Genomic DNA, 17143 nt, shown 5'->3' on the forward strand with positions numbered 1-17143 from the left:
TTATTTATGTATCACAGTAGTTTATGGCAGTAGTTTTTAAAGGAAAAAAAATGAAATGCATTTGTTTTTTTCAAATATGTGTTATACTGTACTATTATTTTGATTATCCAATAAGTCAAAAAAATTCAAGTAAACACTTTGATAATATCACATAACCATTCTGCTTGACAATGTCATGAGATATTTCTTGTTGGGAGAGTATGGAGGCTATATTAAATAATTGTTTCTTTAATGGTGTTTATGATGTTGATTTTGTTAGATGGCTAAATACTTGTTCTAGTGGATCTTGTTGGGTTTTTTCTTTCTTATTATGAATTTTATATTTTGATAAGCGCATTGAGATGACTGTTGGAAATTGCTTTATACAAATGAAATTGATTTGAATTGAATTAACGCTTGCCAGCAGAAACATATGGAATTGTCATTGGTGGTCTCGATTTGCAATGTGAAGATTTATATTCTACAAATCATTACTCTCTTAAACTATGACCTTTAAATGAAGCATCAGGAGGCAAAAAAAGAAAGAAAAACTTTCCTTTTTAACTTCTTATTTTAATTGTTAAATACAGATGTGGATTGCTGCAGCAAAAAAAAAAAAAGATACAAAAGGGCTACTCCCTCATGGGGGAAACATCAATCAAGAGAGAAAATTACAGTTCATTCAAGGTGGAACACATTCATCCAGGGCTCCTTTTGTACTCAAATAAACCTGTTACTTTTTTTAATACACATCACAATTAACCCCATGTGCAGACAGGCCAGTCTGAGTCATTATCAATCAGCTCCACAACTTTGATGATGCCACTGCCCCAAATAACCACGGAATACTCACTTATGAATTTAGTTGAAGCAGAAGAAAAAACAGAATATTTAGCTTTCATGTAAGAAATCACATTAGTACACAAAGCGGTGGCTTTTTTTTTTTTAAGTGTATATTTTGCCTGGTGTAATTGGTTTTTCAAGAAAAAAAAGAGAAAAAAATATAATTTATATTTACAGAGTTCATATCTCTCGTGATTTGTTAGATTTGTATTGTCATGCTTCTCCAAACCTTCAGCAATCATTGTCTTTGAAAGGAAGCAAGTGCTTTTTTATAGAAATTGTTTATTTAACCCATCAGTTAAATAAAGAAAAAAAAAATAATTCAAAACTTCATTTTAAAAAAAATACATTTTCAGTTGAAGACCAAGTACTTACATTTCAATTCAAGCGTAGTGTGTGACACAATTAATGCCACGGAAAGAAATACCAAGCATTAATTCATGTAAATCTGCAGCGACACTTCAATATTGACATAGAAAAGGGAATTTCAAAACTGAACTAAACAAGCACCACGAAAACGTGTTGGAATGTTAATTAGTCAGAGGTGTAAAGAGTACTGATATATATCCTACTCAGGTAGAAGTAGTATTACTTTATTGAAAATGTACTCAAGTAAAGTCAGTCATACTGGAATACTCAAGTACAAGTAAAAAGTAGCTCAATTAAATAGTATTCAAAGTAAAAGTTACTAGTTACTTTCACACCCATGATTATTTTTGGTAATAAATATTGCCACTGTTCCCTTGCATACAGTAAACATCTCATGTATAAACTTAAAAAGGAAGAGACCAAATCTTGCACAATTATTTTCTACAAAGGCATCTGTATAAAATAAAAGGTTTGTCAAAATTATTTTCCAAATAAAATAACACCACTTAATTCAATTAAATTCTCATGCTCCAAGTACATTTATGAACTCTAAAACTGAGAAAATAAACCAACATTCAATGCTGTTTAGGTTGTGGTGCGTTAAGTTTAATCTGATTGGTTGGCTATGATGTGATGCATTTGATTGTTGTCTGGTCATTTCATTTTTTTGTTCAAGGGTCATTTAAAAAAATGTAACAAATTACTATACTTTTAAAACGTAATTATGTACAAGTCAAATGACTGATTTAGAAATGTACTCAAAAAAGTACAAATACCCATAAAAGTACCTCAATTACAGTTACTTTCAACTCTGTAATTAATAAAGCACCTGGCAAAATATTACAATGTAAATAAAATATGTTCAGGTATAGTAATAAATGTTTTGTTCTGAGCCTTTTTGACTTATGGATACCAGGGTCGAGGTCAATTACATTTTTCAGTTACAATTACGACTTTAATTATCCATGTTCAATTACGATTACAGTGACCAGCATTTTTTCCGATTACAATTAAATCATTATTTATCTACAAAAAGTCAATTACGTTCTCAATTACAATTAATCACAATTACAGAGCCTGAAATAAATAACCTAATTAAAGTTAACCTTCCTCTTGCGTTAGCATCTCTTATGATAACACGGGTCCTAAATCAGCTGTAAGATACACAAAAAACAAATATTTATCATCCAATTTCTTTCCCATCTATTGCTTCCTAATCAATCGATTCATTTATTTTTTTTTTTTAATTGGTCAAATGTGTGAAAGCTTCATATGAAACACATTTTAATAATTGTTGACTATATATATATATATATATATATATATATATATATATGTGTGTGTGTTTGCTTTAAATTATAATTGACAATTTTCATGAGAATTACAATTACAATGTTGTTTATTTGAACTCAATTATGACAGCAGCAGATTTTTTAAATTACAGTTAAAAGTATAATTGACCACGACCCTGATGGATACTGTTGTGGTTCCTAACCATGAGCTGGTTTGCAGCCCCTGAAATAAGGAACTACTTTTATCTCCAGCGTCATCAATCACCCTTTTACTGGCAGCCCAGACCCTCACAAAATCCCTCCAACCTTTTTCTTATGTTTCCAACTGACTTTCATGATTATTGCACAGCCTGTTTGGAGGATACCTTCCCTGTTTCAAACGTACCTCATCACTAATAACTGACCATTTTACAATCACTACGATCCTATTGGGTTGTCAAATAACAAGGGCTGCCATGTTTTTAACTACAGCACGCAGCTTTGTGTTGCTACACTAGTGGGGGCATTTATCATTTTTGCCAACAAGACTTTAGAGGACGATCGGGGTGTGATATCTGACGAGCAGCGCTGAGTGCTAAAGTGCTGATGAAACAGAGTGTGCTGAGTATCAAATTTAGAACGAGTATAAGCACATGGATTAGGAGTAAGTGAAAAGGTGGAAGCTGTAACTCTAGCTTCAGACTGCGACGATTTTTAAGGTAAAAACTCGAGCGATAGTACTGCAAACGTCAAAGGATGCCATGAATTTTATTTTTCACCCCAATGGGGGAAAACACAGGTGTCATTTGTACCAGGAAAAACATTTGCAAACACATGCCCTGATTAATATTTAAAAACTCTAAATAATATTTTTTTTATTTTTAAAATGTACTATTATACAAATGTTCATGAGATGAACCAGATAACCTAGTATCGTTAAAAATTTCAATCGTAGCAACGGGCAAATTGTACCCGTTTCTTCTATGAAGTTCATATGCAAAGTTGAGACTTCGATAAACCAAACATTTGTGTTTTATGCCAACATATTTAGATTTTTTAATCATGTAAAGCACATTGGATTTCATTGTGTATAAAATGGGCTATACAAACAATTGCCTCGGTTAAATAGGAGCTCAGTACCTTGAGAATAACCTTAAAGCTACGAGAGTAGCCCATGATTCTTTCTTACCTCTTTGTCACAAATATGAAATGTTGATATTAAATTTTAATCTTTAAAGAGTAACCAAAGCCCAAAACCCCTTTTTTCTGCTGAATACATGTATTTGGGTATTAAGTAGTGCTGTTGGTTGATCCTGGTCCAACTCACAACATTTTAGTTTAAGTTTTTCAATTTGGCATGTTTTGCTTTTTTATACTCAAACTGAAAATCAAAAGCTCATAATATCTCACAATGGAAAAAAACTTGGACTACATGTTCGTGGCAATAGACAATCCTCAATTTCAAACCACACTCACACTTTCTAGAGAATCAACCCGTTGGCCAGTCCCTCTAATGTTCCATGGCATAATTTAAAATGAATGGGATCCTTTCCCACACACACACTAAATGTGTAAATATCCACTCCTCACCTATTGTAGTGTGTATGTACTGTATTATGCCTTTGTATCATGTGTATAAATAGTTTGTTGTGTCTTGTATGTTGCAATATAAATAAAAAAAAGAACATAAGTCCCTAAAGGTGCATTCACACCGAACACGACTGGAACGTTTGTAGTCCTGACGGCCAGTGGGAGTTTGAAAAGGCACAACATAGTCGTTGGAAGTCACGTTGCATCATTTACATTGATGTTGAACGTCATCTAGTCCCCAGAGTCGATTCAGTCGTGTTTGGTGTGAACACGCCTTAATGCTGCGTTCACACCGGATGCGGCACAATTTTTTTTGCGCGGCCAGATTACACACAAAAGCAATAGTGAGACACGGTAAAGGACAAATTCTTCTCCCGTTGGTCGACGCGGTTTGATTCGCGCAGCAAGAGAGCTGGCTGGGGCATGCGCACTCCCGATTTTCCGTGACATTTGTTTTTCGCTTGAGTCGGAAATAGCAAATGTTTTGCCAATCAGAGTCCTTGTTGTCAATGACGTCAGGGCACCGGTCTTTTCACCCATTTCAGCATGGACGAGAACATCGTGGTGGTATGACCACCCAGAGCTCTACGACACGGCCATTTTGTATTTATTTTTTTACCAGGACTGGACCAGGAAGGATTTGGCGCAGCTCTCGAAGAAAAAAGTGAAACTCACCGAGTTGGTTGACCTGGTGAATCCAGGAATGCCGGCTTTGAGCGTTGTGACGGCTCTTCAGCTTCCACAAAAGGTAAAGAGCAGCGATTTCACTGGGGTCCTCCATAGTTGATGGTGAAAAGAAAGGTAATCTGGTTGGCGCCTTTTTTATATTCGCTTCAGACGCGCATATGGGGAAGAAATTGTTTTGAACCCTGCGGACGCTTTCGTGCTGTGCCTCACATGCATCACAGAATTTTTGCACCACGTCCAGTATGACAGAAGCAGAGGTGAAGAGGGCCTCCCTTCCCAGTGCTGTGACTGCTTTTAAATGGTCTCTGGGAATACTGCAGGTAGATGGCTCCAATTAGTCCAGGACCTAGGTGTAGGCAATCAGCCACTCAGCCAGGCCCACACAGAACCTCAGTGAAGGGGAGGAAATGAAAGGGCTGGAGATAAAATACTGTATATATATATATACATTTATACATTTTGGGTTCACATGGTTTTGTAGGGATTGTGGTTTCTGTTTACACGCATCATTGTCACCTAACACAAATACATAAAAACATAAATAAATGTTTACTTTTCCTAAATGGGAAATTAAAAAAGAATTAAAAGTGTATCTATAATGAACAGCAATCAGGTGAGTAGCGTCTCCTGCCAGTGTGAACAACCGTGTGCCACTAACATCACTGACTGGCTTCTCTCCTGAATCCTGCGTCGCTGTGGTGGAACCATGTGTATATCTCTGTTCTGAGAGCTGTCCAAATGTATTCTTGCTGCTCGCACTGTGTTCAAAGGACACAACAATTACCGTACTCTGTGTTTATCCAGAGAACAGAAAAGAGAAACTATTGAAGCATCTTCAAACACATGCTTGTAGCCAGACCCCAACACTAAAGACTTTAAAACGAGCCATTTCTCTAACCCTGAAAACAGTAGCCACACAATTTCACCACTTTATTGTGTGACCGAGCCGTGAGTGCTCGACTATTAAAATGTGTTCACTCAAAAACATCAATTTGTTGCTTGATCAGTTTAATATCTTTATATTTGCGGATGAGAGAACAGATTTTGAATTCATCCTGCAGGCCATTGAGTTTCTGAATCAGATGTGAGGACCTGATATATTACTCAAACTGTGTTTGGAGATCAAATTATCCTTTGTAAAGGCAGATTTTGTCCAGAGGGTTTCCTAAACCAGTTTATGATTCATTTTCTTTTGTTGTTTATCACCTTTATTAACCAGACAAAAACTGCATTAAAGCTGATATCCGGAGTTTCTGAGAAACGTCTCAATGTCCCGCCCTAAACAGTATCACTTCCTCCCACTGCCTCTGCCAATCTACCAGAAGCCACACCCCCTACTTTTCTGCACGCGCATCGCAGAACATAACAAGGTCGCATCGGGTCACATTGATATAGGTCTATGGGTCAGGTAAGAGCCAAAATCATATTTACCTGTTTACCTTGTTTCCATGCACAGTTCCACATTCACTTTGATTGACAGTCTTAAAACAGGAAGTTGAAGCCTATTGGCTGGGCGCAGTCGGCGCTCGTTTCCATTTGTATAGGGGTCTATAGGATGAAGGAGGGGCTTATATTCATTAATGTATATGAATAACCACCGGCAGTAAACCATAGTTAAAGACTAGTTAGGTATTTTTTTGCATTTCAAAAGAATCATACATAAACGTAGATTTCTTAGAAACTCCGAATATCAGCTTTAAGACTGATCGACGTACAACATACAAAAAAATTGACTGAAATAAAACATTCTGTAAAACACGTACAAGCTAAATCAGAACTTTTATTTATTTATTTATTTATTCTATTTTTTGTGGGGGAGGTGATGAAAAGTCTTTGTCACTTTATTTTTAAATATGTAATATATACCTCCAGAAAAATAAATTATGTTGCATTTGTTTCTAGCAAAAACAATAAATTAATAGAAACAAGAAAAAAATAAAAAAATAAATAATAATAGTAAAACTAAATTGTAAAATAAATAAATATCATATCAGAGTGATCATGTGACAGTTAAACATTCAAAACAATGTTTGGACACTGTTTGAGCTCCGCATACAAACCCATCCATCCATTTTCTGACCTGCTTGGGCTGCTTGCCACTTTTTTCAGGGTCGCGGGCGTCTGCTGGTGCCTGTCTCCAACTCTCATATGGTGTTAGGCGGGGGTACACCCTGGACAGGGCACATGAACATGTACATAATGAATTAATGTCCCCAAATTCCCTGTTAAGCCCATAAAGAATAAAAGGAGTAAAGAATAATAGTATAAAATAAAACAAATAGAAAAACACTTTAGAAAAAATAAAAAACTAATGATATACCAGTAATCTTCAGTTCAAACTAAAATGTCTGCTGCTGGTCAATGGTGCAGTCGTGCCTTCCTTTTTCTGGTCCTCACAGCTTCCATCTCCCTCTCCACCTGATCACCAGCCGTAACACTGTAGCTGCCAATATGTACATGGGTCTTAAATAGAATCAAATCTTACAATGTGCAAACTAACACACACACACACACACACACACGCACACACACACACACACACGCACACACACACATATTAAAAATTAAGTATATTCATTTGTAAAATATTTGTAAATGGTCTTGATTTTATATAGCGCTTTATCACCACACTGAAGCAGTCTCAAAGCGCTTTACATATCAGCTCATTCACCCAATCACTCTCACATTCACACACCAGTGGGACAGGACTGCCATGCAAGGCGCTAGTCGACCACTGGGAGCAACTTAGGGTTCAGTGTCTTGCCCAAGGACACTTCGACACATAGTCAGGTACTGGGATCGAACCCCCAACCTCTCGATCAGAAGACGACCCACTACCACCTGAGCCACGGTCGCACTGTTTGTGGCTTCATAATAAAGAAATAATCCCATTCATTTCCATACAGTTTGAAAATATAACAAATATATGACTCTATATGGTATAAACAATGTTAGTTGACACTTTTCCCGCACTGATAAACTTGGTGACTTTTTCCCACTTTTACTCAAACTATTTTTTCTCCCACTTGTTAATTCCAGTCCCAGCCTCCAGTTATCACATTTAACATTTAAACTTACGGCAGTTACTGTTTGATGTTTGTATAGCTAAAAAAAAATGCCATTTCTCAATGAGGGCATGCAGTCATTTTAATCCAGGGCAGCAAATCAACAACACAGGTTCCAGCCAGCAGTAATATTATGGAAATGATGAGCTGAGTGGGTAATATCACTGAACCATGTAAGCAGACTAAATTTAAAGTAAAAGCATGTGTGCTGGTCTATCTCTCGCTCAAACACAGCTATTTACTTTTATGGTTAGGTCCGATGCACATACCCTTGTATGTGCATCAGAGCCTGATGCACCCCCAGATGGCTGCAGGGTTTGCACATCTTTCCTTAATGCTTCCCCTGGATGGTGTAGAAAAATAATTTGTTTTAGTCCTGTCATGGCTTGTTAAGGCTCTGTTGGATGCAAGATGCTTTAATGCATATTGATAATCATACACTGATGGTAATAGTAATAAACCATCTTTGTCACAGCACTCAGGCATGGAAGAGTAGAATGGATTAGTCTGAGTATTATTTTTCCTTTCTTGGCCATATTTCACTGCAGCTCAGAGGAAACAGCGAGCCAAGCTTATTGCATATTCTGCAAAGCACATATGGTCTTATATCAAAAAATTTGGAGGTAAATCCGGAGTTATGAAGCAGCAGGAGCAAAACTTGGAGGCCCCGATGCAGCAAAACAACTTAATGTCAGTTACTAATCGAGTTCCACATCTTCAGAAGAGCAGAGTGCAATTAAACCAAATTTGCTTTCACAGTTATCCAAATCAGTTTAAAATCAAACCTAACGGAAAAGTAAATATGCTTACCTGGGCAGAATGTTTCGTTTTCTTTAATGGCCACTCGCAAAGACTGCAGCAGTGGGAGATGATTTGAAGCTGAATTTACATCTAAATTAGCCAGAAATGTGAACAAAAATGTGATTAGGGTCTGTGCTTCCCCCTGCTGCCTTAATCAAAGTTTCATTTGATGGCTCAAATCCCATGACAAGTTGCCCAGCAAGCATCTCATAAGGTGCACAAGGTAATTGAGTATGAACGTGCTGCCCAATGTATAATTAAGCACCAATTTAAGCCACAGGCTGTGTGTCTGACACATTACACACATTGCTTCTTAAGGCTCTGAGTGAGTTTTTACCAGGCGCGTCTCACCCGTGGGGGATGCAACACTTTTTACAGAGGGATTCATTGTTGAAAATGTATTGGTCCACTTAGATTGAATGAATGGTGATCAAGCCAATCACAGCCAGCCATTTGACGAAGACGCTGTTCCGAGAGGGTAAACATAAGAGTTAACAATGATGAGTAAAGTCGAAGTAAAGTGATAAAAATTAAGTAACAGGTGGCAAAAAAAGATGGTCCAAAAGTGGCAAAAACGCGGCAAGAAAAGAGTGAAAAATGACTGAAATGGGCCAAAATCAGTCAAGAGTGGCCAAAAAATTGACAAAAAAGAGGAAACAGGTGATACGTAATGGCAAAATGTAGCTTAAATAAGCAAATTGTGGCAAACAATAGTGAAAATGGTCCAAAATGTGGAGAAAAAGAGGCAAAATGTAGGAACAAAAGGAAACGTGTTATTTATTGGGCAAAATGTAGCTATTTGGATGGAAATTGCCAGCTTAAGGAAATAATAATTAAAATTAAGACAAAATACAGATACACTGATAAAATAAAGTTAAAAAAAATTACCAAAAGATATTTTGTGGAGTTTATTCCAGAACTCTGGCATGAGCAAAAAGGTACAGATGAAGAAAAGTGTCAATCATCCAGTAACAGCACAGATTTCTTATAGGATAGAAAAGGAAAAGCTGATCAGAAAGCCTGCTATTGGCTAATCACATAACAGCGAGGACGGGAATAAGGTTTTCCGAGTCAGGACACCGGCAGGAACTTTGTTCTGAGATTGTCTGACACTGAGAGAGGCAAGGCAAGGCAAGGCAAATTTATTTATATAGCGCATTTCATACTCAAGGCAACTCAATGTGCTTTACATGATAAAACATTCAATTGTTTAAAATCAATAAGAACATTTAAATCAATAAGAACATCAGTAAAATCAATTAAAATCATCAGTAAAATCATCATGACATCAACAACATGACAAAAAATCTCTCTCTCAATCATATGCAGTAGAGAAAAAAAGTGCCTTTAACTTTGATTTAAAAATGTTCACATTGAATGAGAGAACATCTGTGAGAACACAACATGTTTTGTGAACTTGTCTGAGAGACACATTACACTGGAGAAACAGAGCTTTAAGCATGCAGGGAAGGAGAAATATACATATATAAGTATCTATATAAGCTCAGAATTATAATGTGCATATCATTCTACCATTACAGGACATATGCTGTATAGATTATATCTCACAGCTGGAATGGGAACACGTTGGGATCCCTTTGGAGGAACTGGTGAATTGGGCATGGTGGGGCGGGAAATGCCTGGGCTTCCCTTCTGTTCCCACAACGAAGCAAAGAACGACACAATGCAATAATTCTTATTTTAGTTAGAAAAGTAAAATTGTGTGAAAAGGAGATCTGCACACTTGGATCAATACAAGTAAAAAAAAATAATAATAATTTCCCAAGCTTTCAGTCAGAAAGAAAGCTTTTTTTTTTTTGCATTGATCCAAGTGTGCAGATCTCTTTTTCACACAGTTCTTCTTCAAGCTCTGGCACCTTGGCAGATTTGGTCGTGAGTGCAGTGATTATACTTCTAATTAGAAAAGTAAAACAATTTCTTTCGCAAAACATTAGATACGAATAATACTACACCATTAAAGGGATTATGGTTTATCTTATGTGAGATTTTCTGACATTAAATGAACACCAGTTATGAAAAACATACAAAATATACATATTCATATTTTTTCATGTAATAAGATACTCTCTTAGTCATGAAAAGAACTTAATATTAAAACAAATTATTTCCTCTACCCAGGAATAAGCATGACAATGTGTATTTTAGTTATTTATTCAATGGTATATTGTGCAAACAATTTCATCTCCAAAACAGGGTCACTGTATCTTTTATTCAGCCGTATTTTAGATTGTTCTATCTTGTGTCTTACTGTCTCTCTCACCACCACATTGTCTGTCTTACACTTTGTGCCATGTGGTGTCATCTAATTTATAAAATTTAGAAGATGGGGATCATTCAAATTCTGTGCAAATTGAAAAGCATGTAATGGGAGCCCCAAGTACCCTAGTATCTGTGGCAATAATGACCCCAAGATGGCGGTGGGGGGTTCGGGGGGGGGGGGGGGGGGGGGGGGGGGGTTGAAGTGAATTTGCAAGAGGCAGCTGGGAAGGGAAAATGTTGAGTGGAAATATGGGCAAAATGTTTATTAGAGATACAAATGTGGAAATAATACAGAATGTCCGGGCCCGAAAGTGTCTATTTGTATGGTTGCCATACGTTTATTGGTACATTTACCGAAGTACACGTACGTAGCGTCTTAGGGTTAGGGTTAGTGTTAGTCACGTGACCTAAACTGGCCAATGAGGGGCGCTGCGTATGGATAGAATGTCGGTATATTAATACGGCAAACCGTATTGTTTTCAGAAAAAAATGACCCACTGATATATCAAGTGTGTATTGCTTGATGAAGCAGAAAAATCCTATAGCTTCCTACTTTTTTTGTAATGTAGGTTTGATTAACGATTTATTTTCAGCAGTTTTCCTTTTCTTTTCCACTTCCTTATCATCAACTGTATCCATGGAAACCCCAAAACAACTTTTTGATGTTAATTTTCAAAAAGGCAATGAAGGACATCATTCAACCCCATGTTTAACAAAGATTGGGAGGAATTCCGCCCTGCTGCTATGCAGGTCATACAGCACAGCAACAGAAGGCCCTAATGACTAAAATCTATGTGGATTTTGACCCCACGCAAAAGATGAAATAAAGTAGCAGCAGCGTCTGAATTTTTTGTTTGTTTTCTTTCTTAAAAGTTAACATCTGGGTAAAATTTGTGATATTTTTGCAAGATGTATGTAATCATTTGCATGCAGAAATATGCTGCAATTCGCCCATGCAGTGCAGCAACATAGTTAAAAGACAACTTCTCTGGAGTAAAGCCATGTAAACAACTTCACATTTATTATTTAACTTACTGCTACGACCGGGTTCAAAGCTGATAAATAGACTTGAAGGTAAAGTATAACACCAAAGACTTAAGTTCTTTCTCCAGCTGAAAAATATGTTAATCTAAGACACTGTTGTGCATATATCCTGTTTGATAACAAAAATTACTTTAGACCGTACCTAAACTCATGAGTGAAATGATTCCACAGAAACACTAATAAGCATATTAATCAACATATGCCAGCACAACCACAAAGCAAATAATGCTATGTAGTTTTAAGAGGATGCCCCACCCTCCAATTCTCTGCTTCCCTTTATTTGGTAAAAGTTTATATGCAATAAAAGATGTGCAGTTGGTTATCGTCCCTGCATAAAAGACAAAACTGTTAGCTTGGTGTTTTCTGTCATAATCACGGGATATATTTGATGACGGCTGTCACTGATAATTTCCATCCATCTGATATTAATATTGTGAAATGTAGGATGCCATAAGTTATAAATTAGTAAAGCTTGAGACATTCAATTTTATTCACAAATTTCTACTGTCATTAGTACTCAAGTTACTGTAATTGAGTTGCTTTTATGGGTAAATCTGTAATTTTACTTGTGCTTAAGTACGTTTTAAAAGAAGTAAAGTAATTTGTTACATTTCTACACCTTTGTTTCAATATGATCAACGGACATTATGAAACTACAAAAAAATAAAAAGACCCGACAACAATGAAATGCATCACATCATAGCCGACCAACCAGATTAATGCACCGCGTTCAATGCTATTTTACATAAATGTATCTATACTTGGAGCCTGAGGAATTTTTAATTTTTTTTGATCATCAAAAATGTAATTGTAACTGAAAAATGTAATTCACCCCAACCCTGACCTCGATACATGTAAATCTACAAGCACGATCGTGGTTCCCCTTTTATGGTGTTTCATCCACAGTTTAAAATCCAAGGGGGTGGGGTGTGACCCACCACTTTTTTATTTTTTTCAATTTTTAGTTTTAATATTCTGTGATGTTGATGTTTTATGCTGTGGTGTAAGGTGACCTTGGGTGACTTGAAAGGTGCCATCAAACAAATAAAATGTATTATTATTATTATTATTATTATTAATCGTTTAGCTGGTGTTCCTTCTGAAAGTACCTTAGCTCCTAGATTCAGTGTTCATAACCTGACATAACTAACCTAGTTAGGGAACAGGCAGACTAAGCTGCCGGAAACCTATTGTTTCTTCTTTGTCTTCTTCCGAGGAAATCATACATTTTACCAACATATACTAATTATGCACAAAGGTCCAGTCCAATACCTGAACAGCAAAAACAGACCAAGCCTCTATAAGTGCTTCTTTTTTTTTCTTTTTTTGAAAACTCACAACAAAATGTAGCCCCAATACCAAATACAATTTTGTATTTTTAAAGCTAGAATGCAAATTATGAAGTCCATCACTCTGGTATATATATATATATTTCTCAAAAACTGTAAGACTTATTAAACCTATCTCCTCCCACAGTTTTTTTGCTTAATAGACACCAAACTTGCAAACGATCCATGTTGATTTTTGATTTCCAAAAAATTGAGCCTACAGGGGCTAAAAAAAGGTTTGTCTGTAAACTGTATTGTAAACATAAACTTTCAAGTTATTTGTTAGATATTTTTTTTTGTTTTAAGAGTCATGGTAGACGTTTGGAAATATCAGAATGTTGTTTCAAAATATTTATTTTTTATTGACAGCATTTGGAACAAAAAGGAAGCACACAGCAATCATAAAACTTAGAAAAGCATTTGATGGTGTTTTACTGCCATCTAATGTTAAAGTAGCAGACACTTGCACAGCTGGGAACATTTTAAACATAGTAAAGGATTAAGGTCATCAATCAAAGTAAAACTGTCACGTTAACACTAAAAGCTACCATCCATCAAATATTCTGAGATGTAATATAGATCCTTGGCAAGAGAAATCTGCAGTACAGCACTTTTGGAACAAAAATCACTGCTTGCTATAATTAAAAGAGCAAACCTTACAACTTTTATGTGCTAAAGGTCATAAACCAGAACTTTGCATCAGCATCTTTGTTTAATGAAACAAACCTATTACAGGTGTTTTAACTACAGATTCTCCTTTCCGTCAAGCTACAAGCTTTATACCAAGAAGCATTCAGAACACATTTATAAGTCAAGATGGTGAAAGTTGAGAAGGTTGTTCACCTCAGACCAAGCACTGTGTTGAGCCCCATCCATTTCTGATGCCACTGTATTGCCACTATCTAGTGTGTGTCTTTCCCCTCCAATAGAGACGCCACAGTCAGGGCAACTTCTTCTCTCCATCGCCCCCCCACACTCGGTTATGAGATAGACATGTCCATTAGGACACTTGTGCCAGTGACCAGCTGGCAATTTTATTGCCGAGACAATCATCTTTCTTTCGTCTTCACTGATACCCAAACCTGTGGGTGGAACCTTTTTGTCCAGCTCATCCATCGCCTGATTCACACTCTTTTGGTCTGCCTCAGTGAACTGTCCATTTTTTGTCAAAACATTTTTTATTTTTAGGACATCGCCATGAATCTCGTTAGTTTTTTGTCTCTGCTCTGCCAAATAGCAGCGAGCGTTGAGTGCAGCTAGGCATCTGAGTTTTTGTAGCTCTCTCTCCAAGTCAAAGACCTGTTGGTCTGTGAATTTTAAATGATGGGAGTTGAGCCACAACACAAACTGCTCTGTGTACCTCTCAAAACTGCAGCGATCCATGGGAAGCATTTTTAGTTTTGAATCGTTGAGCAACTTCCCAATTCTTTTGTGGAAATCAATTTGGTTTTCCAGAATCCTAATATCATTTCTTGTCAGGCAAGTTTGTTGAAGCCTTTTTGTAAAATACCAATCCGGTGCTTGGTGATGCAAGATATTGGCTCGAAGGATGTCCTTCCACTCAATTTGAAGGATTTTTCTGAGTGTTTCAATATCTCCTGGCTGCCCATTTATTTTCTCTTTTACCATTTCTATCTCAGCAAGACATTTGTTGATGTAAGATCCATACCGTAGATTCTTACGTAATGGAGTTCGACATTTGGGGCATTCTTTTAGTTTTAAAGCTTCTTCTTCCAAACCCATGTACGTGTCCATACCAGTGTACTCAACGATATGGCCACAGTCTTGCAGCTGAATGAAGAGGGCATCTGGATCACATTCAGTGCCAAAGAAGATTTCAGTGACTTCTTCATGATCACAGACACGACATTTGTTTGGACACTTGTCTCCACAAAGACCAATGCATTTGTGGCCACACTCCAGCTGCTTATCACAGGGTTGATTGCATGGTGGACGATCACATGGCTCACAGCACAGCTTGGAGCAGCGGTGATGACGACACTGCCAAACACAGGGCTCCAAGCAAGGAGCACAAGGCTGCCCGCATGGTTTCATGCATTTACTGTGGACGCAGCGGTTCTCACAAGGCCTCTCACAGGGAGGGCAATCGCGAGTGCAAGGCTCCCTGCATTTATGAGAGCAAATCAGAAGACGATCACATGATTGACTGCAGGAGACGTGAAAGCGTCCCTGGGAACACTTTCCACAACTGCCAGAACAGGGGTGACCACATTTAAGTTGGTGCTCGCATGGGTTTTTGCATGCTGGCTCTTCTCTCTGTGTTTTATAAAAGCAAGCATTTTGCTGGCTGTGTCCACACTCAAGTGTCAAAGTGACGATCACCTGGCACTTACAGCTGCTGCATGGTTCTCCGCAGTGGGAAGCACATGGATGTCCGCATTGGAGAAGCATCAGACAAGGCTCCTGGCAAACAAATGTCTTTGGATCCTGATGGCAGGGAACCATTTGTGTATGTTGACACCGGGGCACAATCTTCTCAACCTTTACCGAACATTTCTCTGGACACGCGCTATGACACAAACGTTTACATCTGTGACCCTGATCACATAGAATCTTTTGGCATGGCTTGTCACACTTGTATTCTTTGTGCTGTGGGTCATATGGATGACAGACCCTTGAGCAAACGTGACCGCAATCCAGGCGAAACTCGCATGGCTGGGTGCAGCCGCCTTCAGGGGCTTGTTTGAAGTCATTGGCACTCGATGCTTGCACCTGTTTTTCCGGGTGATTCTGACAGCACAGGGTCAGAGCTTTCCCGACTTGGTCCTTTTCCCTTAAAGTGTGAAAGATGTTGCTCCAAAGTTTGACTTGGCTCAACATCTGACCATTTCCAATAATGTACAGACCTTTCTTGGCACGCGACAAGGCGACACACACGCGATTGGGAACGTTCAAAAAGCCTACTTTATTCTGTGCATTGCTTCGAACCAGAGACAACAATATAATGTCATTTTCTTCTCCCTGGTATTTGTCGACAACATGAACCTTGACCCCTGTAAAATTTTTGGCTGGCATTAATTTTCTTAAACAATGCAGCTGACCTGTGTAGGTTGTAAGAATGCTAATTTGTTCAGGTTTATAGTCTTGAAGGAGAAGGTAGGAACAAAGAGATACAATGAAATGTGCCTCATGTTGGTTCTGATGGCTTTTTCCATCCTTGATTTCTTCCTCATGGTGGTTGTGCTCCACAAAGAACAAGTTGGTTTTAAGACCCTGCAAAAAAGCAGATTAAACAAATTTAATATTGCCAGTTGCCCAAAAATCACATTGTGTATATATTTGTACAAACTCTCAAATAGTTTAAATCATAATGTAGGATGCAGGGTAATTTATAATTGTAATCGTGTAATTGGTAATTAACTACAATTAAGACAATTATATTTATAAGTATAATATAAACATATGTTGCTGTTGTAATCATAATTGAATTGTAATTGAGTTCATATACCGTAGTCGACTTTGTAATTGTATTTGCTATGAACATTTGATAAAACAGACAATTTAAACTTTATTAAATGCAAAACTGGGGGAACAATATTACAGTTTTTTGGCTTACAAATACGTAATTGTTAAAATATCTTTCATATCAAGTTTTCTTACTACCCTTGAGAATAATTTTACCATAAAAAAAAAAAAAAATATATATATATATATATATATATATACAGTATATATAAGTGGAATCAAAAAAGGCTTAGACCTCCACAATAAAACAAAATTGGATGATAAATAATATTTTTTAGTGCATTTTACAGCTGATCTAAGACATGGGTCAAAACCGAGCCATTATAAGAGATGCTAACAGAAAACCAACATAAGAGGAAGGTTAAGTACGCTTTGTGAGGTTGTTTATTAAAGGCACAGT

At 37.1% G+C, this 17143-nt stretch overlaps 1 protein-coding gene across 3 annotated transcripts in view; it reads right to left on the reverse strand.

Moving 5' to 3' along the window:
• Positions 1-13698: 13698 nt before the first annotated feature.
• znfx1 (zinc finger, NFX1-type containing 1) overlaps positions 13699-17143 on the reverse strand; it is a 30872-nt gene continuing 27427 nt past the window's right edge. For all 3 annotated transcript variants that reach the window (XM_028447548.1, XM_028447546.1, XM_028447547.1), the window contains exon 18: positions 13699-16491. In XM_028447548.1, the coding sequence (XP_028303349.1) occupies positions 14062-16491 (2430 nt within the window). In that variant the 3' untranslated portion in view covers positions 13699-14061. The remainder of the gene's footprint in view (positions 16492-17143) is intronic.

The sequence above is a fragment of the Gouania willdenowi genome, chromosome 5 (assembly GCF_900634775.1).
Source record: "Gouania willdenowi chromosome 5, fGouWil2.1, whole genome shotgun sequence".
Taxonomy (NCBI): Eukaryota; Metazoa; Chordata; class Actinopteri; order Blenniiformes; family Gobiesocidae; genus Gouania; species Gouania willdenowi.